General features: G+C 41.6%; 3 protein-coding genes across 3 annotated transcripts; 1 reads left to right on the top strand and 2 right to left on the bottom strand.

Moving 5' to 3' along the window:
- The first annotated feature begins 274 nt into the window (after positions 1 to 274).
- Positions 275 to 3,313, top strand: dlx4b (distal-less homeobox 4b). Its single transcript, XM_028028788.1, has 3 exons — positions 275 to 1,097; positions 1,501 to 1,697; positions 2,790 to 3,313. Exons 1-3 carry the CDS (start codon positions 776 to 778, stop codon positions 3,048 to 3,050), a joined length of 780 nt encoding a protein of 259 aa, XP_027884589.1. The 5' UTR covers positions 275 to 775; the 3' UTR covers positions 3,051 to 3,313.
- A 6,817-nt stretch (positions 3,314 to 10,130) lies between these two features.
- dlx3b (distal-less homeobox 3b) lies at positions 10,131 to 12,730 on the bottom strand. The gene is made up of 3 exons (XM_028028801.1): positions 12,159 to 12,730; positions 11,311 to 11,495; positions 10,131 to 11,058 (listed from the first exon to the last, which is right to left on the bottom strand). The coding sequence occupies exons 1-3, from the start codon at positions 12,499 to 12,501 to the stop codon at positions 10,741 to 10,743; spliced, it is 846 nt and encodes a 281-aa protein (XP_027884602.1). The 5' UTR covers positions 12,502 to 12,730; the 3' UTR covers positions 10,131 to 10,740.
- A 3,192-nt stretch (positions 12,731 to 15,922) lies between these two features.
- On the bottom strand, positions 15,923 to 22,300 carry ace (angiotensin I converting enzyme (peptidyl-dipeptidase A) 1). Its single transcript, XM_028028933.1, has 12 exons — positions 21,817 to 22,300; positions 20,713 to 20,880; positions 20,541 to 20,628; positions 19,787 to 19,930; positions 19,526 to 19,717; positions 19,276 to 19,373; positions 19,034 to 19,203; positions 18,680 to 18,903; positions 18,446 to 18,590; positions 18,160 to 18,258; positions 17,391 to 17,513; positions 15,923 to 17,299 (listed from the first exon to the last, which is right to left on the bottom strand). The coding sequence occupies exons 1-12, from the start codon at positions 22,051 to 22,053 to the stop codon at positions 17,065 to 17,067; spliced, it is 1,923 nt and encodes a 640-aa protein (XP_027884734.1). The 5' UTR covers positions 22,054 to 22,300; the 3' UTR covers positions 15,923 to 17,064.
- Between the last annotated feature and the right edge of the window lie 1,109 nt (positions 22,301 to 23,409).

Here is a 23,409-nt window from a genome sequence, read left to right as displayed (position 1 = left end):
TTAATGAAAAATATTCATATTCCTCAAAGACAAAGTACCATATTATCTGGCCACGTTTTGTACTATGACATAAACCTTTTAGGTTGCACGAATAAAATGATTATGAAAATAAAATACTGTAGACTAAAGATGATCCTTTATTTACAATTTGAAGAGTTGTTTTTTTAAGTAAAATTAAAAACATGATTAAATACATTAAATGTTTTTTTAAGTGGAAATTCATTTCAATTTGTTATTACACTTTTCCATGAGAGAATATGGATTTTCTTTAAAAATTTGCCGAATTTTATTTTCGTTTGATCCATTTGATCTTGAACAGTGTGTTCGTCCGTCCTCTCGGAGCGCTGTGTGTTTAACCCGGGACTGATCCATGTATTCGCTGATCGATGGGAGGAGGTGTTCCCTGGCTGGGTCCCGTATTAATGAAGTTAATGGTGCAGCTCCGGTGACAGCCGACTGCTGCAGACCAATCAGAGCGCTCTGCGATGGAAGGCTGCGCGTTTGAGGCGCTGCACGCCCGATCCGTTTGAAGAACCATGTCAGCTCCTCTTCTGACCTAAACCCGGGACACCTTTCGCTTTTCATCTCCTTCCACCTCCTAGAGACACCTGTCAAAAAAACATGCCCGGCGCGACTCCGTCCTGCGTGGATGTTTGCCTCTCGAACGGCGCGTCGGATTCAAGCGGGGAATTGCTCCAGTTTTCTTTTGCTTTCTGACAGAAACTCATGAATTCCTCCTCAGAGCGGCAGCTTTATGGACTCGCGCATTAGCTAAATGATGTCTATGGGTTTCATGCCCGACAGTGTGAACGGCTCCGATCCCTCCAAGTCGGCCTTCCTGGAGTTCGGCCACGGACACCCGGCGCACCAGCAGCACTCCCCGGGACTCTCACACATTTACCCCGTGCATGGCCTCCACGCTGCGGGACATTCTCAGCACGAAGGTCCCTTTCCTGGCAACGCGTCCTACGGCCCCCCGCTGGGATACGCCTACCCGGGCACGGTGAACCCTCACCCGCCGTCCGCTTACTTGTCCTCCTACCAGCACAGCAGCCACAGCAGCGGCGGCCTGAGCCACAGCCGATTAGAGAGGACAGGTATGAGAGAAAAACTGCAACAAAAATAAATCAGTGCTAAAGTGTAACTGCGCACTCTGATATAGAATTTTATTTATACATATATATATATATATATATATATATATATATATATATATATATATATATATATATATATATATATATATATAAACCTTCTGTTTTTCTATTTGAATAAAACGGCTGCGGGTCGCCTGTGACCTCTCCAGCCTGCAGCCATACTTTAGGCCCGTCAGTCAAAAGGTCAAAAAGTGTCTAATAAAACTTTTATTGTTTTTATTATTATTATTATTATTATTATTATTATTATTATTATTATTATTATTATTATTATTTATATTATCTTTATTTTGTTTTTGTTTTGTTGGTGGTTTTTTGTTTTTTCTCCTGTGGTCTCTTTTAGATCCCAACAAATCCGGGATGACTGAAAGCAGGGACGTCCGTCTGGTGAACGGCAAGGGGAAAAAGATGCGGAAACCTCGGACCATCTACTCCAGCCTGCAGCTGCAGGCTCTGCACCAGCGCTTCCAGCAGACCCAGTATCTGGCTCTGCCCGAGCGCGCAGACCTGGCTGCCAAACTGGGCCTCACGCAGACTCAGGTGGGTTTTCCGCTCCTCCGCTGATCGTCACTGATCTACGTATCAATAAGTAGGTCAGGAGCTGGACTGACCAGGGATCCAGTTGGTTGCAGTGATATTCTAACGCACCAGCCAGAGCCGGCCGAGTTGTTTCACTGTGTTGTCTGATCAGGCGTGTGCAGCCATGTGGCTTTGAACAATAATGTTGAGCTCTGCTAAGTGAAGAAAGGGAAACCTTTTTATTCAGCAGTATTATCAGGGATCGCAGAACAAACCTGATCCTCGATCCTTTAATGCAGCTCTCATCTGTTGGCTTAATTTGCTGCTTGCTTTTCCCTTTGTTAGACATGCGGGCCTCCGCACGCGCAAATCCCCCAAATTAATAATAAATACCAAATTTAGTCAGCCAAAAAATGTATTTATTTATTCACTGACTTTATTATTAATTATTATTATTATTATTATTATTATTATTATTATTATTTGGGGGGGGTTAATTGGGTTGGAGGTGCCAGTCTCGTGCATGCGCTTCGGTTCTCGCGTGTTCCCATAAAACAGCAGGTGCAAGTGTCAACTAATCATCTTCAGGTGTCCTCGCGCTTTTTATTTGGCGTTCAGCTTTCAACAGAAAAGAGAAACAAAGGCAGACAGACAGACAGACAGACAGAAGTTGATCGATCTTTTTTTCTTGTCTGAGCCGCCTCCTGTAGTTTTCTTTAGACAGCAGAGTTTGGCTGTTTAAACGTCTGTAATATTCACCTCTTCGCATTAACTGTTAGAAATAAAACACGCATAATGTGTGTAATCATTTGAATCTCGTTCTGCCACCAGCGCCTTGGGCTTGTTTTTATTTCTTAATCCTGCTGATCTCGGTCTGAAGCTGCTACACTCACGCACCACTGGCTTTACAAAACAACCAACAATAGGGGATCTCAGTTTTAATAAGTTTGGAGTCACTCAACTATTATGTTTGTTTACCTCATAAAAAAAGTCTGGGATTTACAAAAGTAACTCTGAAGCTGGAGACCTGCCGGAGAAATGAATTGAGGGTTTTTTTTCCCCCTCCAATAATAATAATAATAACTGTTTTCATCCTTCTTTTCATTTTTTTAGGTGAAAATATGGTTTCAGAATAAGCGCTCCAAGTACAAGAAGATCATGAAACATGGCGGCGGCTCAGAGGGGGAGCACCTCCACAGCTCCAGCTCCATCTCCCCCTGCTCCCCGGCCTTACCCCAGCTCTGGGAGGTCTCCATGGCGACCAAAGGAGCCCCGATGCACCCGAACAATTACATGAACAGCTTTGGCCACTGGTACCCGAACCACCACCACCATCCTCACCAGGACGCCATGCAGAGGCCGCAGCTGATGTGAAGTGAACGGACCGCCTGCAGGAGACATGAACTCATTTGTCCTGAGGATGAACTTTACGGTTGCTCGTGCGCGTGCGTTTTGACTTCAGAGTTTTGCTGCGAAATTCAAATTCATGCAGCAAAAAAAAAAAAGAAAGAAAAACATATATATATATGTATATATATATGTTTTCAAGCGTCATCCTGCACGGCCTCACGTCCTTAGAATGTGGACTTTGTGTTTGAAGCTTAACTAGACACTGCATAAAGGAACTGTCGTGAAAATATGTGTTCGTGGATTTATTTCAGAAAGAAAGAAAGAAAGAAGAGCTTCATGTGTGGAAGAATATTCTGCTGTGTGCAGTTTGCTTTTAAACACCTTACTGCCGTTTTCTAAAAACGATTTTAAATCGTTTCAGTGCAACCTACTTTTACTTTCTTGATCCCGATATAATTTGTGAAGCAGTTCAGGATTTATGAGTCTCACAGTTTTATGTTGTTTTAAAACCACCCGGAAGCTTTAAGTTATTCCAGATTCATTGACTGATATATTTATCTACAGTCAGTTGCTGAAACTGATCATCTCTCTGAACTGAACTCCCAGAAACTTCTTTCAAATGGAAAACATTTGATTACGTGCTTTATTTTGTTTGTTTGTTTTATCAAGGTGTTCCATCAACGCATCGACTCTTATCTTTGAGAATTTTCCTTCATTTCAAAGTGAAATGACATAATTTAAGGTGCCGACTCTCTGCGCGGTGCTTAGGATTGGTGCAGCTTTTACGCGCGACTCCAAAGTCTTTAAATAGTTCCAACACATTCAAACTGTTGTCTAACGGGGATAACTAGTCGTTTTTTAATAGCTGGATATGAGCCTTCTCGTCTTCCGTCGGAAAAGAAAGGCTTGCATCTTTCTTTCCATTTCGCGTGAGAGGAGAAGAGCGCATGTTGAGCAGTCAGCTCAAACAACAAAATCACTGCTGTCATAATACAGTGACAAACGAGTAGACTATCCCCTCAGCAGACTGCGCACTGATTTGCCAATTCTTGCTGCTTGCATACAGTTTAATCAGGCTCAGACTGGGGTATTTATGTCTTCGCTGGTGCTCTTGATTAAATGGAGAGCTGATTTCTGATTAATGAAGCTGAAAAGTGCGTTAAAGAGCCATCCAGTGACTTTCTTTTTATGTTTTTCATTCATCACCCCGAACATTTCGGGCTGTCTGGCAAACATTAGGAGCAATTTGTCTGATGTCACATACAAGGATTAGAGGAATAACAAACTATGCATGCAGTTTTCCCCAAGATGTTTACCCTAATATTAGTAGTAACTGCTCGGGAGTTCACTGACTTCAATTCTGGCACTGTTAAAACAAACTGTTAGAATTTAACCAATAAAATCTGCGTGCCAATTAGTTTGTGTAGATTTTTTAGTGAGTATTTTTGATTTAAGAGCTAAAACATACGGAAATGAATGAGTAAAATGACTCAACTAATTCAAATTCTAGCTAATTAGGATCATTTTTTTCTCAACTCATTTGACCTCCAAGGTTTAAAAAAAATTTTAAGTTTTTTTTTGTAAACAAGGTGCCATGTCAGGCTTTTTTTGGACAGATCTCAGGCAATGATCTGATGAAGACTTTAGAGCTATCACTCTAATCATCCTGGATTGTATAAAACATTAGCTTTTATCGCTCATGCACCATTTCTGTTTGAAAATTTAATGTCGAAAATTGGTCAGTTTCCATCAACATTAACAGCTTCCACTAGATAATACTTGAAACCTGTTGGTCCTGTCAGCTATTTTTCATTCTGATTTGACTTTAGTGCTACAGGCTACAGCAGAGAACGGAAACCTGATTGTTTAGTCTGAGTTGCCTTGCGAGTGAATTTCTGTACTTAAAAGTATCGAAGACTTCCGGTTAAGAAGATTTCTGTATTCGTTAATGCTACAGAAGAACGCGCAGAAGAACCTGCTAGCAAGCTGAGCTTCTGAACCCTGAGCAGTAGTTGTTAGTGTGCAGAGCAGCAGAGCTGTGGTTGCTAGCTTTTCAAGACAACTTCAGAATTGAGAAGCTAAGTTGGCTAGCAAGTTAGACTTTGAAATTAGCATTGTCACTAAACCAGTCTACAAACTTAAATTAGTGTTCAAACACAGAAACTCTCTCAGCCATAAAGTCTTATGAAAGTTCTTGACTCCTAGCTGTTGTGAATTATTCATTTAACCCATATGAACTTTTTTTTATTTTTTCTATTTTTTGCTGGGCACCAAACACAACAAATAAAACGACTGACTGAACCAACATCTTCAGTTGAATTCTAACCAAAGGGTTTAGCTAGGAGTTGTAAACAGCAAAGCTGATAACATTTTTAGAATCTAAACATTACAAAACATAAAATGTACAAACTATTCTAGATTGCACTTTGAATATTTTTGATGGTTAATATAAGAATAGCTTCTACTTTCTGTTATCTAGTGCAGCATTAAGTCGAATTTGCTAGCAACCTGACCTTAAAGCTCAGACAAGCATATTAAAATTAGAAATCAATTTAAGAGTTTTCTACCTGTTAAACAGGCAATTTCTGCTCATAAATAATGACTGAAATATATTCAGATACAATGCATAGAAACATATACACTAAATTTACTGATTAAACTGTTTGTTTTTCAGTGTAGCAATTTTGATTTTAGAGATGTCACTAAGCTGGACAACAAAAAATGATTGCCTGGTCTTAAAATAAATTCTAATCCAAACATGAGAGATATTTCTGTTGGAATGTAACCATCACTGGAGGTCAAACTATAAACTGACACATTTGATTCCTTTTTTTTTTTTAATCGCTAATATTTAATCCCTTCAAAAAAAACATTTTTTATAGTGCAAATTTCCATTCTTCTGTCTCTCTGCTTCATGCAACAAAAATATGCAACTTCAATTTGACATCTTCTTTTTTCTTTTTTTTCTTTTAAGAGGACTCAGCTGTGAAGTTCGAGGAAGAATAACATTTCTAAGTGGCTGCCGCTGCCTTTCCTGAGCAGAACACTGACTCATTCAGCTCTTACCTCGCCCGAGGAGCACGTCCTCATCCAGGAGCTCTTCAGCCATCTGCCGTGTTTCCGTGAAGAACAAAGCGCACGCCAGAGCCGGCGAGTTTTTGAGCCCCTTTCCCAGCTGATTTTTCCTCTCATAACCGCCAGTTTTGTGGCATATTAACATCTCCTTCTTTGTGCATCCCTGTTTTACCTCCTCATCATTATGTTGCCTTGTTAATAAACATGCAGGAAGACGAGGCAAGCGCTGCTTGTGCGCTGAACCAAGCTGACGGAGGGGGGCATTGGGGAAAATTATAGGCAATTTCACATCTCTAGATTAGAATAATGGCTCTGTGGAATTGGACAGAGAAGAGTGGGAGCTTTCAAACGGAGGGGGACCAATTATCACGTAAGCAAAAGTGAAAAGGCCTTCCCCGTGTAATAGACAAGCTGAGAGGAGCGGATGGAAGGTTGGGCTGACGGCTGACGGCTCCTGATAAAGGAAGTTCTGACTGTATCAATGATGTGGAAGCTCAGGGTTATCAGATATGAGCCGTCTGATGGCTTTTAATTGCAGGATAGCAATAGGAGGGAAAATAGCTTGTTATTAAATCTCTGTTGCTGTGAATGGGTGAATGGCAAAGCAGGTCTCCAGGGTGATTATTGTTATTAACTTGAAGGATCTGACATGTAGGGTAATTGTAAGCAGCTTCCCCGCAGGAAGAGAAGTGAATGTGTGGTTTCATAAAATAGGCCGTGACTTTCTGGTTTGGGGGCCATGCTGCACAAACACACTGGAGGGGGAATGAAGGCTTTTACATAAGCGTGACCTATAAGCAAGCGCGGCATCAAAAACACGCTAATGGTGCATGCTGCGCCTTCTCTTCCACTCCAGCCTGGACTTGCCCTGCGCTGGCCGAAAACAGAGGTCAGCCAAGGTTCAGGACTCCACAGCTGTCCACGGTGCCTTCCTCCCTTCACTTCGCCCAGGTTTACAGCGAAATGACCAGCCTGAGTGATGCTAATGCAGCTGAGGACGAGCCCGGCCCTGGACAGCTGCTGGGAGTCTTTCCGTAGCCGCCGACCTCTGCCTCAACCCGCACAGGTGCACTCGAGAGACGAGCTCTGACACCACCATGTCGACAGCGGAGAGGGGTCACGGGGACAGGGCCTTATTTGTGGCCCTCCAAAACGCCACATGTTCGTGGACGTTTCTGTTTCATGACAATCTAAGGTTGGAAAGTCCTCATATTTAATTAAGCCATGGAAAAAAACATTATAATGTTGTAGCTCACTGGACACTGGAGACATTGGACAACCCTCTTTATGTGGTCAGGTTATTTAATTGTCACTTTCAACCACATTTACACGTCAGCATAAGTCTTTATGTAAATGTCTTTTACAAGGTGATTGTTTTTCATTATTTCTATAGAAGGAAACATCGTTTTCCTTGGTAATTTTACCCAAATGTCCAGGGTCACACTCATGTTCAGCTCTTCCCCAGCCACACCCACACACCCTCCACTGCTGTCACACTTGAACTGTTCACAGACGGCGCAAACGGCAAATGTCTCCCCTGACGGCGCACAGTCCAGGAGGCCCACACACACTGAGGGAGCCACCGGGGGGCGGCGGGGATCACATGTACTTTGTGATGAGATTTCATTGATATCAAAAGGCAATAGTAATCATGCCGCTTTTGTCAAATCAGCACTGGGTACATTTACATGCTGACTGACGCCACAGACAACTGGTGTTGAGTTCAGTGGATATAAAACAAGAAGGGGACTCTAGGGGGATGGGATTAAGGAGTTCTGAAACGTTAAGCTGTTTGTAGATGAATGTGCAAAGAAAAAAGATGTGCTGGCAGTGTGGTGCCAAGAAAATTACAGGTCAGAAGGGACAAAAAACTTGTTAACAAAAGTGGCAACAGGACATTTAGAAACGCTTTTTTTCTTCTACTTCTTTAAAGATACAACAGAGCGATACGAAAAGTTACATTCATATCAAGTATTACGGAGATAAATTTTGATAGGTTTAAACACTTATATTTTATTTAAGGGTGTGAAGGTTTTCACTGAGTGTTAAAGTAACATTTGTCGCCATTTTAGCTGCTGAATAAACCTCTTTAAAGGCCTTTTACGAAGCTGTTAAAACCTTTGCAGGTTTATTATCTTTTGAAGTTTGACATGACTGACAGCAATGAACCCATTTCAGAATTAATTTTAAATAGCGTCATAATTCAACACCTTGGCAGTATTAGCAGTAATAACAGTTATCACTGGTGCTGCCTGTAAAAGCAGGCCACTTCAGGAACAGCGCTGGATTAGCACTCAGGTCACATTAGGTGCCACATTTTTAGGTTATTAAAAAACTCAGAGAAAGTTAAAAGTGTCCTGCCCCATCTAGAAAATTATTGTCAAATACAAACAGAAAACATTGCAAAAAAAAATGTTTGAAAGGTGAAAGTCAAAATAAGAATGTTGGAGACTGAAAGGTAATCTCCACTGATGTTTAAAAGTGGTTTAAGGAAAAGAATTGAAAGTAAATATAAAGATGGCAGTGGATTTGTAAATCCACTGCTATATGAATATTGAAGTCGAATGAGGTTGAAAAGTAAAAAGGAAAGTCAACTTGTCTGGGTTGATCAAATTAACTTCCCAAACTAAGCTGGTTTTATGGTCTGGACGGAAAAAGTGGAGCAAAACAGTCTCATTTTGAACACACGTTTTGGGATTAATTAAGATGAGGACAGCCGTTAAAAAGACCACCAGGATACGGAGTGGGTTGTGACAGACACGACCCTGGTGTAGAACCGAACAGCAACACCTCCACGGGTGAGCGCATACCACTGCAGCTACTAAAAGCAGCAGAAACGATTCATTAAAGAAAAAGAACGAAAAACCCACCGTGGGTGCATTTTCTCTCCGTGTGTAATGGCGCACTGGTGGTCCATGTGGACGAACTCACAGTCAGCAGTTTCTCCATCATCTCTACTTTCAGCGTGTTTGGAACATCAACCAGCTTCTATAGCTCACATTAATAACGATAGGAGTTTAAAGAAGCGCAGCTGTATTGTTGTCTTTCTCGTTTCCAGTGTGACATGGTGTCTAAAGAACTCGGTAACATCAAAGGTTTTCTCACCGAGCTTCGCAGTGTCCCACGTTCCAATTAGAACATGAGAAACCTCCCCTACTTCCGGTCGTACGGCCATTTTTATCTGCAAAGATTTCCTCTTCCTGTAGAAACAAAGATATTTAAAAAAAAATTTTACCTAGAGTATTTTTTTAAAGGTAGTGTTTCAAATCAAAATTGTTTAATAATTAAGCACGTAGTTGTACTGTTTATTCATGTTCAATACGCTCAGAGGTGCGCGTGCGTCTATGACGTCTCGCCGTCTCCTTGCCAACGTGCCCTCTGATCCGGCAACAGAGCAGCAATTAAATCCACTGACTCCGGCATGTCTGCAGCTATAGTACCGAAAAAAATACATTATTATTATTATTATTATTATTATTATTATTATTATTATTATTATTATTATTATTATTATTGATTGTCCGATTTTCAGATTTGGGGACCAATTTAAAAAGCTACACAATAAATAGTCTTTTATTTAGTCTTTGTCTTTGTGTTTTTCTTCAGTAGAACTTCCGCGGGGTTTAAGGGTTTTTTTTCTATTTTTATTTTTTATTTTTTATCCTTTTACATAATCACATGCTCCAAACACTGGGCATACGGACGTCTTGTTGGTGTGTTTTTCAGGTTGGCGTATCTTGTCTTCATACCCACAAATATTCCACGGATCCATTTCAGATTCTGCCTTAACAAGGACATTGAAGGCCAGGCTTCAACCTTCCCACCACAATTAGACAACAGACGTATTTTCACGTCCCAGTTCATCACATTTACTTAGCATGTTCCTTTGAATTCCCAAACCACTTTCTTGTGTTTTGTTTTTTTGTCGGACAAACTTTGCTTCTGTTGCGCTCTTTAAAACGGTGTCTTGATTCCTCCAGCCGAGCCTTTAAATCTGTAGGTTTCTTTAAAAAGGGCTTGAGACACAGCGAGCATTTAACACCTTTATTCATCAGACAGGAAGGCAACAGTTGGACTCATTACATGAATATAAAAACGGTCTAACAGCACCACAGTGCTCTTTCTTGTTCAAATATGATCATAGTGGTTCTGCATATATATTTATATAAAAACATTTATTTACAACCTTCAGCATTTTTTTATACAAATCCTTATAAATATGTCCTGAGTTCTATTTTTTTTTTCTCTATTTGTAAAGTTCTCCACAAACCCACATGCACGATTGGCTGCAGCAGTTTTGTGATTTAGTTTGTGTTTAGGCTATTTGTTTTGGGGGCGGGGGGGGGGACACTTTGCATATCATTTACAAAAGGATTATACGGTAGAGGTGATAAATAATTTAAAAAATAAAATACGCCAGATGTCCCTTAAATATGCTGCCAGAAGTGATTAGAAATCCCTTATGTGCTTTAAAAAATAAAAATCTGGAAGTCCAGCTCTGAAAACTCTCTGCGGACATCAGAGACAGAAAGCAGGATTTGGTTTCCGGCCTCCTCTGGCTCCATTAGAGTTCACTCTGCAGAGTCACTGTGGGGAGAACTCGTAAAACACGACGTGGGTCTGGCGCCCCGAGTCCGAGTTAGTAAACGGCTCCCACGCTCTGCTGCGGCACCGGGTGGTGCACGGTGCCCGGATGCTGTAGGTGCGATCCCTGCTGGTACCAGTGGTTGGTATAGTCCTCCAGGTAGGGCGGCGACGAGCTGTGCGCCGGCTGCGACACCTGAGGCCGGCTGATCGGCGTGTTCTGAGGGGTGCTGCTGCCGTCCCAGACGGCGGGGGAGGGCGGGGAGTTACAGGCCATGGAGTCGCTGGCGTTGGGACTGTGCTCCAGGGGAACCTCGCCGTTTTTGTACAGCTTCTTGAACTTGGATCTCCGGTTCTGGAACCAGATCTTGACCTGAGACGAAAAAAAAACACAAAACAAACAAACAAAAAAAAAACAACGGGAGTTAATTACTGATCTAAAATAAAAATAAAAAATAAAACATTTGATGCCTTAATATTGCTAAAAAAAAGAAAAAAGTGTTGAAAACATAATTTTAACTAGGTTGTTTTTTTTTTATCTAAACATGTTTTATTCAATTTTTGTCCACGTGGGGGAAGTTTTCCTTTAAAAGGTTCTAAATCAGGAGCAGTCCGCGCAGCTCACCTGAGTCTGAGTGAGGCCGAGCTGGGCCGCCAGCTCCGCTCTCTCCGGCAGGGCGAGGTACTGCGCCTTCTGGAAGCGCCTCTGCAGGGCGGCCAGCTGGTAGCTGGAGTAGATCGTCCTCGGCTTGCGGATCTTTTTCGGCTTTCCGTTCACCATGCGGACCTCCGGCTCTGGTTCTTCTTTGACTGTAAATTTACAGCAAAAAAAAAAAACGAATGAATCAAACTGATCGCACATCATAACTGACGAGTCACAAAATAAAGAGGAAAGAAGAAGAACGGGAACAGTAAATGAAGCCTGACCTTTGTGCAGAGCGATTTTAAATGTAAGAGGATTTTTTTGTTGTTTTTAACTCAGAGTTAATTACTAATATAAAATGAAAAATATAAATTAGATATTCATGACATTTAATAACGTTTGACAAAATAAAATTTTAAAAAAGAAAAAACAACAAAAACAAAGTACTAAAAATAAATACAATTGTGAGTAAAAATTCCATGAAATCTAATTTTCAACTGAGCAAAGCAGCGCAGTACAATAACGTCAATTTTTCATTTCGTCTCTTTTTTCCCAGCTCCTATTAAACGGCTTTTATAGCATGGCCCAATCAAACCGTTTCATCTGTTTATAACTGTGTTATAAACATTTATTTCACTTAATTCGCAATTAAATAGTTCTAATATATTTTCCAACTTCGGATCAAATTTTGTCTTATTTATTTACCAAAATTCTAAGAGGGAAACGGTCTCGAAAATCTCTGAGGACATTTGGAATAAAAAATAAATAAATCATTTTAAGCATAAATGAATTCGAGCCAGAGGGGGAAACACTGTCGTGTTCTGGTTTACCTGAGCCTGGCGGTGAGGCCTGCAGGTGATCTCTGTTGTAATGTCCGTACTGTCTGTAGCTGTTCGTGTAGGGATACTCGGATTTGGTCGCGTACGCTCCCGCCGCTCCCATCCCGTTCAAATTGAACTGGTGGTGGTAAGAGTTCATGGGCTGTCCGTACGGCTGGCTCTGGTAGTACTCGTGGTGGCCGTGAGCCGTCTGTCCGCTGTAGTAGCCCATGTCCGTCACCGAGGACTCTGGGAGAGTCGGGGAGTCCTTGGAGCTCGGGTGGCAGCCCATAGATCCGGGGAGATCCGTCAGAATACTCGCGATCTTCTTCTCGTAGCTCTGTCCGGCGCTCATGGTGAAGGAGGCGCTCCGGAATTGTTCAAAACAACGAAAAGGAAGACAAATAAAGGAAGAAGAAGAAGATAAATCCTCCCCCCTCCCCTCCTGCTGGATTGATTAGCTATGAGGTCTCGCGTAAGGAACAGCAGTGTGTGCACTCCAAGAACGCGCGGAGGTGTTGCTGAGGATATAGTCCACTGAGACTCTTCCAGCTGCAGAAACTTTCTAATGGCATCGCTCAGCCTCTGTGGCACAGAGTTATAAAGAGCCGAGCTGCTCTCCGCCTTCCTATTGGCTGCTCGCTCGCCCCCTCTCCTCCCTCCTTCCTTTTGCGCTCCGGGCAGAAAGTCTTGATGGAACCCAGCCTTCAGCCGGGGGCGCATATGCACTCGTTGCCCCCCATAAACTCATTTTTCTTAACATTTTTACCTGCGAGCCGCGCGGGGCTCTGCACACATTAAAACCAGGTCACCGCCGATTTCACCCCCGTGACGTTGCAACGTGGTGCGGCGGGCATGTTTTCCAAAGACTAATCCTGCAGCCAGACCGTCTCCCTAATGTTTTATGCAATGATTTCTTAACAATGACTTGAGATCACACTTTAGTGAAAGACTGCCAGCCGGCCTCCCACTGGCTGCTGTTGTCATTTAAAGACAGCAGAGGACCGGGAAGTTTGCATGAAATGCGAAGGAAGAGAGAGAAGAAGAAGAAGAAGAAGAAGGTTAAAATAAAGAGTTCAACTGATGTGTCCTGAGGGTGAATTCCTCTGCTCTGCTCATCTTGTTTGTGAATATGCAAAACACCACTGCTACAAGCTGACCGGACTGAAGCGAGCAGTGCCAGAGGTAAAGGAGATATTCCTCTACACATTAAAATAATACAAATATTTAGTCAGTTTTATTTAAACAGCTCTTTTGTCTTTATTTCTCTCGTGCGTCTGTTAATAATACGGTGCACAGCGCCTCCTTGTGTAACAAAGTGATACATCTTTTTTTATTTATTTCAGCATTAAGGTTTCTGTTTGTAAACATAGCGCCAATTCACAAGTGTCTTAAGAAGGTAATAGTTAATTTTATGAAATCAACTAATAAAAAAAAGAATAAAATGGGGCTTCACTTTCTTTACAGCCTTATGCAAACGTATTTCCGCTTCAGCCATCTGCAACCAGCAATTTCTGATACAACACTGCCCTCTTCTGGCGACAACCGGAAATTCACACTACTATTATTATCACGATGATGATGATGATGATGATGATGATGATAATGATGATGATGATGATGAAACCAAATCACATTTACCTATCTTTAAAAAATCCATGTTTTGTGCGTAGAGTTTGGAAGAAATATTAATTTAACATAACATTTGAAAAAGTATAGAGCTGCGCTGTGAATATTTGCTGGATGCAGTGAACACGGGGGTTTTAGTGCTAATTTGAACAAACTGTGCACTCTATTTGGATATTTCTTGCCTAAGAAGGACTAAAATGCTTTATTTTGGTGATAAATTTGCTATATTAAAATAGACACTTATATATTCTTACACATATTGTAAATTCTTTCTGACAAAAGTAGCTCCTCAGCTCAGAACAATGGTCCCATGAAATGTAACCACAAATTCCTCATTAGCTCTTCTGGTCCTCTTCATGCATCCCGTTTCTCATTTCATACATCGATAAACGCGTTTCTGTTGGGAGCCAGCCATGATGGACTGAACCGCATCCAGGAGACGAAGACTATGACCACTGTTAATCCCAGAATGCATTGCATTAACCCATTTTCAGTTTCTAGAAGGAGCAGGAAGCACAGCAGCTTAAGCGCCCAACATGCTGAGTCAACTGGCTGCTAGTGTTGCATTCCAGTTAACTGGGACGTGGGAACTCAGAGCTGGGTTTGATGTCACACCCCAGGTAACAGTGTTCTAGTTAAGAGGTCAGAATTGTAACTTGGTTCCACTCACAGACATTGTTTGTAGTAACTCTTACAAACATTTTAATGTTTACTTTCCATAAGCAAACACCTTTAATTTGTTCAGTTTAAGAGTTGCGGCCACTACATGCAATATTGATTTTAGACGCGCCCTCACAAAGGTGTCTTGTAAAATAAACGTGTTTTCACAAGATCGTACTAAATGTTGATGCCAGGAGCGGCCATTTTGAAACGCAAAGTGAGCCTCAACAAATCTTAATGGGGTAGCAGGAGTTGCTCCCATACTTCCAGACTTTGGAGGGCCTTTTAGTTGATTTTTTCCTTTCTCCGACCTTGAAGTGAGAATTTCCCATTTTTGAGTACAACTGGAACGCAGCAACACTTCCTGCCTCTTTATTGCAGGGAACTGCAATGGTGAAGCACAGACAAGCATGTGACCCCCCCCCCAATCTTTGTTGGTAGAGAAGGGGAGAGTTTCATCCTTTAATGAACCCTGAATCTAAAGTAAAAATTCTTTCTACCATCTGTTAATCGGTGACTGCATTCTGTCTTGACCCAGCTTATTCAAAATTCCGCAGAAGGACTCTTTAAGTCACAGATTTCCTAAAGAGAGACGTCTCTGAATGTTCTCTCTCCACTGTCCTGTGACAGAAGACGGCGTCACGCTGGCTGCCATGCTGCCCCAGCTGCTTGTTCCTCCAACCAGCGCTGCTGCCACCGTCCTGCCCCACGTCAGGGACAATCACCAGCCAGGTGACCACAACTGGTTTTCCTCACTGAGATGCAAAAGCACCTCTGATCACTCTTATGATGGATGGATGGATGAATGGATATATTTACTCTTACCAAGAATTTCAAAGAAACACAGTGTACTTCTAGATTACCTGTGAAAAATCCACCCACACATAACAGCCTTTAAACCTAGAAACGGTTTTAGTCATGCTTTTTAAATCGTGGTCTTAGAAAAAGATATTTAAATCACGTGCATTTTCGTCCTGCGGCTTAAAACTACTGCAACACCACATTCTGCAATAACGACACACCTGTTTGGCTAATGGGACTTCAAAATGATTTAAGCTTGAATAATGCAATACTATGTTTGCTTAATAGTTGACTTTGAAGATGGCATGCCAGTGTAGAGCTGCAGTGTGTGCACCAACTCCTTCCATCATGGAAATTGTCTTGCCAAATATGAATTGAAATCCCACTTTGGAACACAAGCAGAACCTGTGAGGACCTTTTCATGGTGGGACATGATCTGGAAGCACAGAATGAGCACCCAGTCCCGAAGCTGTGCTCTGTCAGGTTAGTGTTGTAGTTCTAGGTGTTGTAGTTCTAGGTGACCAACAAGCTGTTAAAGAACACCACCTGTGTAGAGCTGTTGAAGTCATTGGCTGAGTTTCCACTATACACGTAAGACAAAGTAAATCTTTGTCCATATTCTGCTAATGTCAAAAAACACAATTTTGCAATTATAATTTCCATTAAGTAAGAAATTAAATCAAAAAGACACATGAATATGCAAGTTTATGCAGGAAGTCATTAAACATAATGGCAGCAACCACATCAACAGTTACATGAGATATATTCATAATTCAGCCATGTCGTTAGCGCTCATCTATCAGCCAATCAGCGTTTTAATCAGGCGTTGGAGGCTCTAGATCATAATGGAGCCACACACATATAATGTATCGGTTTTAGATGAATAAACTGGTGTTCACATGTATCATTTATAATAAAGAGGAAAATAAATGGTTCAGATGCCTACAGTTGGTAGTAAAACAAATGCACACTGAATGTTTGAATTAGCTGGTGGATGTTATTTCTTTTGGCAGAAATTAAATTAATGGCATGTTCCCAGCATTGAAGAAGAAGAACAGACAACCAACTCTTCTTCTACTGAACTCCAGAATTCAAGTTCAGGAGGATTTCCAACAACATTTCAGATGGTGACATTTTATGTGGCCAAAATGGAATCAGAGCAACGTTTCTGCCAAATAAAGTGTTACCAAAGTCACTCCCAGAGATGTTCACATCCAACTACATACCAATACTCATACAAACATTCACACTCCCATAGATTATTCAGCACTCTGACATCATAACAACTCAAGTCCAACTTCCCACACAACATCCCACAATGACAGTTCAATAGCAGTCACAGCGGCACCAGGAAAATCTAAGGTATTCCAACTACTGCCCCAATACAGTGTAGCAGATACATTTACCCACACAAACTCTACCATCATACACATATATACAATTCTGTTTGCCGTGTTAGAAGCGTCCATTCAATTTTAACCTCAGATCTTCATTCCTATTGAAAATCATCAGTCTGAACCTTTTCTTAAATAAACTTATATTGAGACATTGCTTCAATTCTAGGCTGTCTATTCCAGATCCTTACACCTCTGACTGAAATGCACATTCTCTTCATGGCTGTTCTGACCATCCTGGTTCTAAAGTTAAGGTCTCTCCTGTCATCATAACACTCCTCTCTATCAGTAAAAAGTAACAGTCTGGTTTTCAGAGACACCTTCTAAATCGACCCACCCACCAACGCTCCCTGCTTCATTAATGACCAGGTAAATGAGTCCGTTGAGATGAGAAACCATCCCGTCTGAAACATAAAACCTCATTCAAATTCTTTCTACAGAGTTGAGGTTTGTAATTCTGCATCAATATCGTCAGGGTAGCCCTCAGGGACCGGTGGGACCCAGTCGAGATCAGGCCATCCAAGGGTCTCATTGGCAGTTTGCTCTTCCAGCCATTTTGTTAGGGGGTCAAAGTATTTGAGTAATGAGGTGGCATTTATTTCACGTGTGCCTATGGCCTCCTGGAGCACGTCGGGCCAAGGCCTTGAAGAGCCCGCCTCGAGAACTTTCCTAGGGAAAAAGGAACACACATTGCAACACTGAAGTAAAATTTACTCATTTGTGGATAAAAAAAAAAACAGAAAAATAAATCCATTCCTACTTCAGGATGGCTCCAGCTTCTGTGGAACGGTAGATGTCACATGTGTGCAGAGGGCCGGTCTGATTGGCCACCTCACAGAGTTTCTCATGAAACTGAAATCGGAGGATGAAGCTAACAAAGTACCTGCAGGGGAAAGAAGAACTTCAGAAAACAAAAAGCCTCCCAAGCCTTTTTGCCTCCTCCTTCTGCTCCTACTTCCATCTGCAAATATAAACGGCTTGATCAGAAACCAAAACCAGGAGGGACTCATTGCTGTCGATCACACTTATGTGATGCTCACATCCTCCCCTTGGCTCTTTACACTGAAGCCTGCCATGACTGCTCACACTAGTTAACATGAGATGGATGAGGCCAACAGAGGGAAAAAGTCACTGTGTGGCCCAGGACTGTTTTCAGTGCACAGGTTGGCAAGTCTTTGGAGAGGCAGCTACATATGAGGGAGAGGCGGACCTGGATTAAAACACATCTGCAAGGGTTCGGAGATGCAGCCTTCAAGGTTACACACAAACAAAGAGCTAGGATTCTAGAAGTTGATTTTCTCCCCACGTTTGAAGACCACAATACTGTTGGTCTATTATTTCCACACCGCTTATGTAGTGCATTAATGCAAGTTGAAATGATAAAACAAGACGCAATTTCAACACCCATTTGGTTTTCTGTGGAAGTCTACCACCTAATAAAAAAAAAACAAAGGCTTCAGACTTCCAATAATGGGGGAAATGAGTTATTAGAGAGCTCATTAATGCATTTTTTACAACCTAGGTGGAACCTTATGTATGGTGTGTTTCCAGGGATGTGGTACTTTGCCCCAGCATCAAAGTGCTCCTCTGTGCGCCTGGTAGGAGGGCAAATTCCTTGGTATTTTGTTCTGTGAAGAAATTTAGAAATCACAAATGGGTCAACAGGTCCAGCTAAGATCTGGAACCACACAGTCAGAGTGACAGCAGAGAAAGTTTCCATAGGTTGTTGTGGCTCAGACTCTCTGTGAAAGTGATTTTATAAAAAAACAAAAAAAAACACACCAGTCCTAAAATGCAAGTTTTACTTGGTCTCACCTGAGGTTCCACCAAGCAGAGTTGTACTTCTCTGGAGGAGTGTTTCCATTGAACACATCCCATCTCCAGAGGTCAACAAGATAGCCAAAAGGAAGGAAAGCTATAGTCTCCAAAGCAGTCTTCAACAGGAAGTTCAGGTCACTTTCTGGTAAGAAATAATAATAATAAAAATTACAGAATGGTTATTCTGTTTAAGAGTCCGTCTGAATTAATGAGAGGATATCTGGTCAGTACCACTGTCAGAGGTCACAGACTCCAGCAGATTAATCTCATGTAGGTGCTTGGGCGTTGAAACTGAAAGTGACATAACGTCACCGATAGCTTCATGGAAACCAGGGTTGGCTCCATCACGGAAGCCCACAGGCTGATCCTTGTACTGCAGGTAATACTGGATGTGGCCCATCTCATGGTGTACAGTGGAGAGGTCTTCCATGCTTACTGTGGTGCACTGCTTAATCCTGCAGGAATGAAATATCGACCAGATTACTGGCATTTGAAATTGCTTCCCCTAGCCCCCAGCAGCTATAGTTTTCCAGGTTGCAGAGCAAGTGGGTTAGCTACCATAATGTCACAGGTTAAAAATTTTACCTGAAGTCTCTGCGGTTATGAAAGTCCCAGGCAGACGCATGGCACACAACCTCCCGATCTTCAGGCTTAACAAGCATCGACCCTTCCCAGAACTCTGGAGGCATCTCCTTCAGACCCAGAGAGGTGAAGAACTCCTCGGCCACACGGAACATGTGTGTGGCATTGTAGCCCTGCAGAAAATAAATGAACATTTTAAAGACTGTGAGAACTAGCTTTCTCCAAACTCAGTCCTTCATCCGCACCTGTCTGACCATCTCATCAGTCACGTCTAGGAAAGGTTTGGCAGGAAATGGGACCATCATCTCATAGAGGTTGTTCCATAACTGGGCCCACATATTTCCTGTTGGGATTAAGATGTAGTGGAGAAATCCTGAATTACTGTGAAAGACTAACTGGCACTGATGGAAATATCTTCATAGAGAAGGATCATTGACCATTTAGTGTCTCCATCGTGGCGTGGAGCTTCACTTGTCTGTAACACATGCATCTTACCCAACAGGTGTGCAGGGATGGGTCCCTTTAGGTTGATGTATTTGGGACCATAGATGTTGTAGAGTTTGCGTCTTACAAAGGCATGCAGGTTCAGGTAGAGCGGTTCAATCGTCTTGTAGAGCCTTTCTAAATCCTCCTGAAAGGTTTCCGTCTCATACAAAGAGCGCCAAGAAGCTCCAGTGTCATTGAAGCCTGAAAATGATTATTTTTTAAGACCCTGTCTGGATTTTTGCCATTTTATTTCAAGCCCATAGTTCTTACCATCCCCTTGAGAGGCTTGGTTGCTGAGCTCCACAAGCCTGGAGTAGTAACCCTTAACAGGCACACCTGAAACATTGTGCCAGCTCTCCCAAGCAAAGAGTAGTTTCTTATAGCTTCTGGACTTGGCCAGAATTTCCGAGAGCTCTGAGATAAATGACAGTTACCCATTAGACAGAAAAGCCAACACGTTTCTGCAATACGGGCATGAGTCAGATAACAGTCAAAAGCTTATTTTAATTATGAAGTTTTATTGTATAGCTTCCTGCTCATCAAGGGGATAAAAGTCCTAGCAACAAGAAGTTAGGTCCTGTTATGTCAAGACCATGTTATCAGAACTCCAAATATCATTTCAAACAACCAGGTTAAGACAAATGTGAAAGTTCATACATGGCATCTTCAGTTACACTGGATTTCTCCTATATTTGCAAAAGTGATTAAACAGACAAATGCATCATTGACAAAAAGGATCTCATTTTAGTTTCTCAGTAATTCTTTTAAGCAATTTTCCTTCATCTTGTCCATGGAAGTTTCCCTCTTCCAAATGCATTCAGCTCGTTTAGCCAACAAAACAGAAGGTCCAGTGATTGTGTCAACATTTCTCCTCTAGTAATTATTTGACGCCAAGGCACTTGTGTTATTAATATATAAAAAAATAATGATGAATTGTTCGCCACTTCCAGCTCATAAACATAGCATAATAAAATTGCAGTTTATTGATGTCGCCAACTAAAGACACTTGTAAATGTGTGATTACCAGGCTCCAGGTTCCAGGTAACATTTGGCAGTGGGCACACTTTACTTGTTGAATAAATATTCTCCATGGTGTTCAGGATGGTGTTATACTACAACGAGAAGCAAGTTTATGGGCATTAATAGGTCAGAAGAGACCATGTTACCGTAGTTACAGTGCATAAGGGCTACTGCACCTCCACTCGCTCGGCCTGTGGAAGGTTGGCACTACCCAGAAACTTGACACCAGCAATCAGCCTTCTGTCCTTCTCAGAAAGAGATTTAAGTACTTCCTTAGAGAAGATCTGCTTGGCCTTCATTCCCCAGGCTTCTGAGAAATTTTGATACACAAGGCTTGCAGCTACCTAAAAACAAGAGGCACCGCAAGTCAGTCAAACTCTAAACAAATGTTTAACATGAACGCCTTGAAACTCCTGCTTAAGTTAGAGGAAAGTTTGAGCTTTTTTTAAAGATGTCATCTCTCCTGTTGGGGCAGCAGCATCAGAGCCATCAGTGACTGCAGTGGAACGTCAAGAGATGAAGATTCAAAGATGAATTTTACATTAAAAAAAAGAAAAAAAGAAACACCCTATTACAACTATTCCTCCCACTGAGCCCCCAAACTAAAAAAACAGTTCAAACAACTTGAATCTGATCATCTATGGTCATTTTGTACCTCCATTTGTTGGGCTTGTTGTTCATTAAAGGTCGTTTTGAACTTTTGTCTGAAAATGCATTTCTGTGGAATTTTTTCCAGAGTCCAGTGAATTAATCTTTATTAAGTAGATAAATAAAAAGTCATAATTACTCGATTTTTAAGACAATTCGTATCGAAACATTACCCAGAAATGTTAGGTAGATTTCATCTAATTTCCTTTGGTGTTTCAGAGTTGTTGACTTTATGTTTCTTTAGTTTCTGCGTTCAGAGTGTGATGTGAAGTTTGTGTCGTGCGATGGAAAAATACCTGAGGGGCAACGCACGTCAAAACCCAACAACACAACCAATTTATGACATTCAAAAGTTCATTTTTTTAAAATCCACCAAACTATAGGACTGTTCATTATAATGCCTGCATTTGACTTTAAATGTCAGTGTTAAATTTACCCAACCAAACTAAGTGCAAATCGTTACATTTTCTTTTCTTAAAAACAAAAGGGGGTGTAGAGAAGTGAGTTCTATAGGTTAGAAAAGTATCAGAAAATGTCTCAAGTCAATATTTTGTTTCATTTCCCCATAATTCATGGAACAGAGTAGTTTGATGGCTTTTATCTAAAAAACAAAAAAAAACACCAAGTTCGACCTGCAGCCTGGAGTTGAATTCCGTCAGGTTGCTGTTGTAGCTCCAGCTGGCGGACACCAAGTTAAAGTAGACCTCCTCTGCAGTGCTGTTGTAGTCACTGAGGAACCTCAAGGCGTCCGAGGCTGTGTCCGCATAGTCCCCTGGCGTCCAGCGGACGGACAGAGCTTCAGACAGCAACAAGACGGACAGCAGCGGCAGCCAGGCTGATTTGACCAACCTGTGGACGCCGGGAGCCATGGTGGCCGGCGCAGGAAGAGAGGAGGGACAACTGGTCAGGAACGAAGCGCCTTCTGCTCCTCAGAGGCCACAGAGAGCTTTATTTAAAGTAGCACGATGACTCCACCCACAGTCTGGTTTCAACCCTCCCTCCAAATCAGAGCTGAGAAGAAGTGGCGGGTGATTGTGATGACCTGTCACTTTTCCAAGTGAAGCTCTGCCTCCTTCCCTCCGTTCAACTCCAGTTCCATTCGGTCGTGTTGACCAGAGGCGCTAGGGGGCGCTGTAGCTCCTTCTGGAGAAGTCATAGCAGAAAATATCAGATTATTATTTTCTTTTTCATCTAATATCAACTGATATTCTTTAATATGTGGTTGTTGTGATATATTCCCCGCAAAACACAACTAAGAAAAAAAAACAAAAAAAACAATGATTATATATTGAGTGAAAAAAAAAAAATCCCATCTCGCAACCAAAAATGTACTTGTGCCTATTTTCACTTCCGGTAAATAATAAAAATGAGCACGTCATTCTAAAATGGATCATTTTCTACTGCTCAATTCTCCAAGGATGGCAGCAACAGCTCAACGGGAAACTATGGATAAAACAGGGAAGGTCACATGTCAAATATTTAAAACAAAATATTAATAAATAATTATTGATACTGACTGATATGTCCTTTTCAGCCATATTGTCCATCTCTATATATGTTTTAATTAAACAGAATATCACTATCTACCATATTGGTGACTGTAGATGTCTGAGTCCTGGATTCTCCTCTGTTTTGTTTCTGTTTGCTGAGAACTGCAGGAACTAATGATCCTTCATAGCACCCTCGGTGGTTAAAGGCTTAATCCTGTGTTTTAAACTCAGAAAACTTGAGATCTCTAAAATGTTCCTTAGTGTTCCTCAGTGACTACAACATGACTGCAGAGGAGGGGATTATTTTTTTGGAGCATTTTACCTGGAGTAGAAAATTTGTGTCAGAAAATCAATTGCAGTTGAGTAATTGTTAAAAAGTTTCAGAGGATTTAAAACACACACTAACTCTGATCTCTTAGCAATTCCTCTCACTTTGTCCCGTAAGCCCACACGCTGCTGGCCACGGGGGAAACAACTTTCACAGCTGAATATAATAAGAGATAAAAACATTTTTTTCCATCTCTAAGTCCTTTAGGTTGGGAACTGCTTCCCTTAGAGGACAGTAGAAGGATGGAGATGTGGTGAGAACAGTTCCAGGATGCTGCATCTCCTGCACATTGACAGAAAGTCAGGATTTCTCAGACAACGGATAAGTTGATTTATTCTTTATTTTATACAACCAAAGCCAAATTAGAAACCTGAAAATGGGCAAAGTGGACACTGTAGTGGAGAAAG

The sequence above is a fragment of the Xiphophorus couchianus genome, chromosome 9 (genome assembly GCF_001444195.1).
Source record: "Xiphophorus couchianus chromosome 9, X_couchianus-1.0, whole genome shotgun sequence".
Lineage (NCBI taxonomy): Eukaryota > Metazoa > Chordata > Actinopteri > Cyprinodontiformes > Poeciliidae > Xiphophorus > Xiphophorus couchianus.
The sequence above is the reverse complement of the archived record's forward strand: the minus strand, read 5'-3'. Positions and strand labels throughout refer to the sequence as shown.

Excerpts from the sequence above, each read along its gene's own strand:
- dlx4b (XM_028028788.1), top strand. The coding sequence starts at position 776 with ATGATGTCTATGGGTTTCATGCCCGACAGTGTGAACGGCTCCGATCCC. Across the intron at positions 1,098-1,500 it reads CAGCCGATTAGAGAGGACAG|ATCCCAACAAATCCGGGATG; the intron begins GTATGAGAGAAA and ends GGTCTCTTTTAG. Across the intron at positions 1,698-2,789 it reads TGGGCCTCACGCAGACTCAG|GTGAAAATATGGTTTCAGAA; the intron begins GTGGGTTTTCCG and ends TCATTTTTTTAG.
- dlx3b (XM_028028801.1), bottom strand. The coding sequence starts at position 12,501 with ATGAGCGCCGGACAGAGCTACGAGAAGAAGATCGCGAGTATTCTGACG. Across the intron at positions 11,496-12,158 it reads GGCCTCACCGCCAGGCTCAG|TCAAAGAAGAACCAGAGCCG; the intron begins GTAAACCAGAAC and ends GTAAATTTACAG. Across the intron at positions 11,059-11,310 it reads TCGGCCTCACTCAGACTCAG|GTCAAGATCTGGTTCCAGAA; the intron begins GTGAGCTGCGCG and ends TTTTCGTCTCAG.
- ace (XM_028028933.1), bottom strand. The coding sequence starts at position 22,053 with ATGGCTCCCGGCGTCCACAGGTTGGTCAAATCAGCCTGGCTGCCGCTG. Across the intron at positions 18,904-19,033 it reads CATAACCGCAGAGACTTCAG|GATTAAGCAGTGCACCACAG; the intron begins GTAAAATTTTTA and ends TCATTCCTGCAG. Across the intron at positions 17,514-18,159 it reads GGAAACACACCATACATAAG|GTACTTTGTTAGCTTCATCC; the intron begins GTTCCACCTAGG and ends TTTCCCCTGCAG.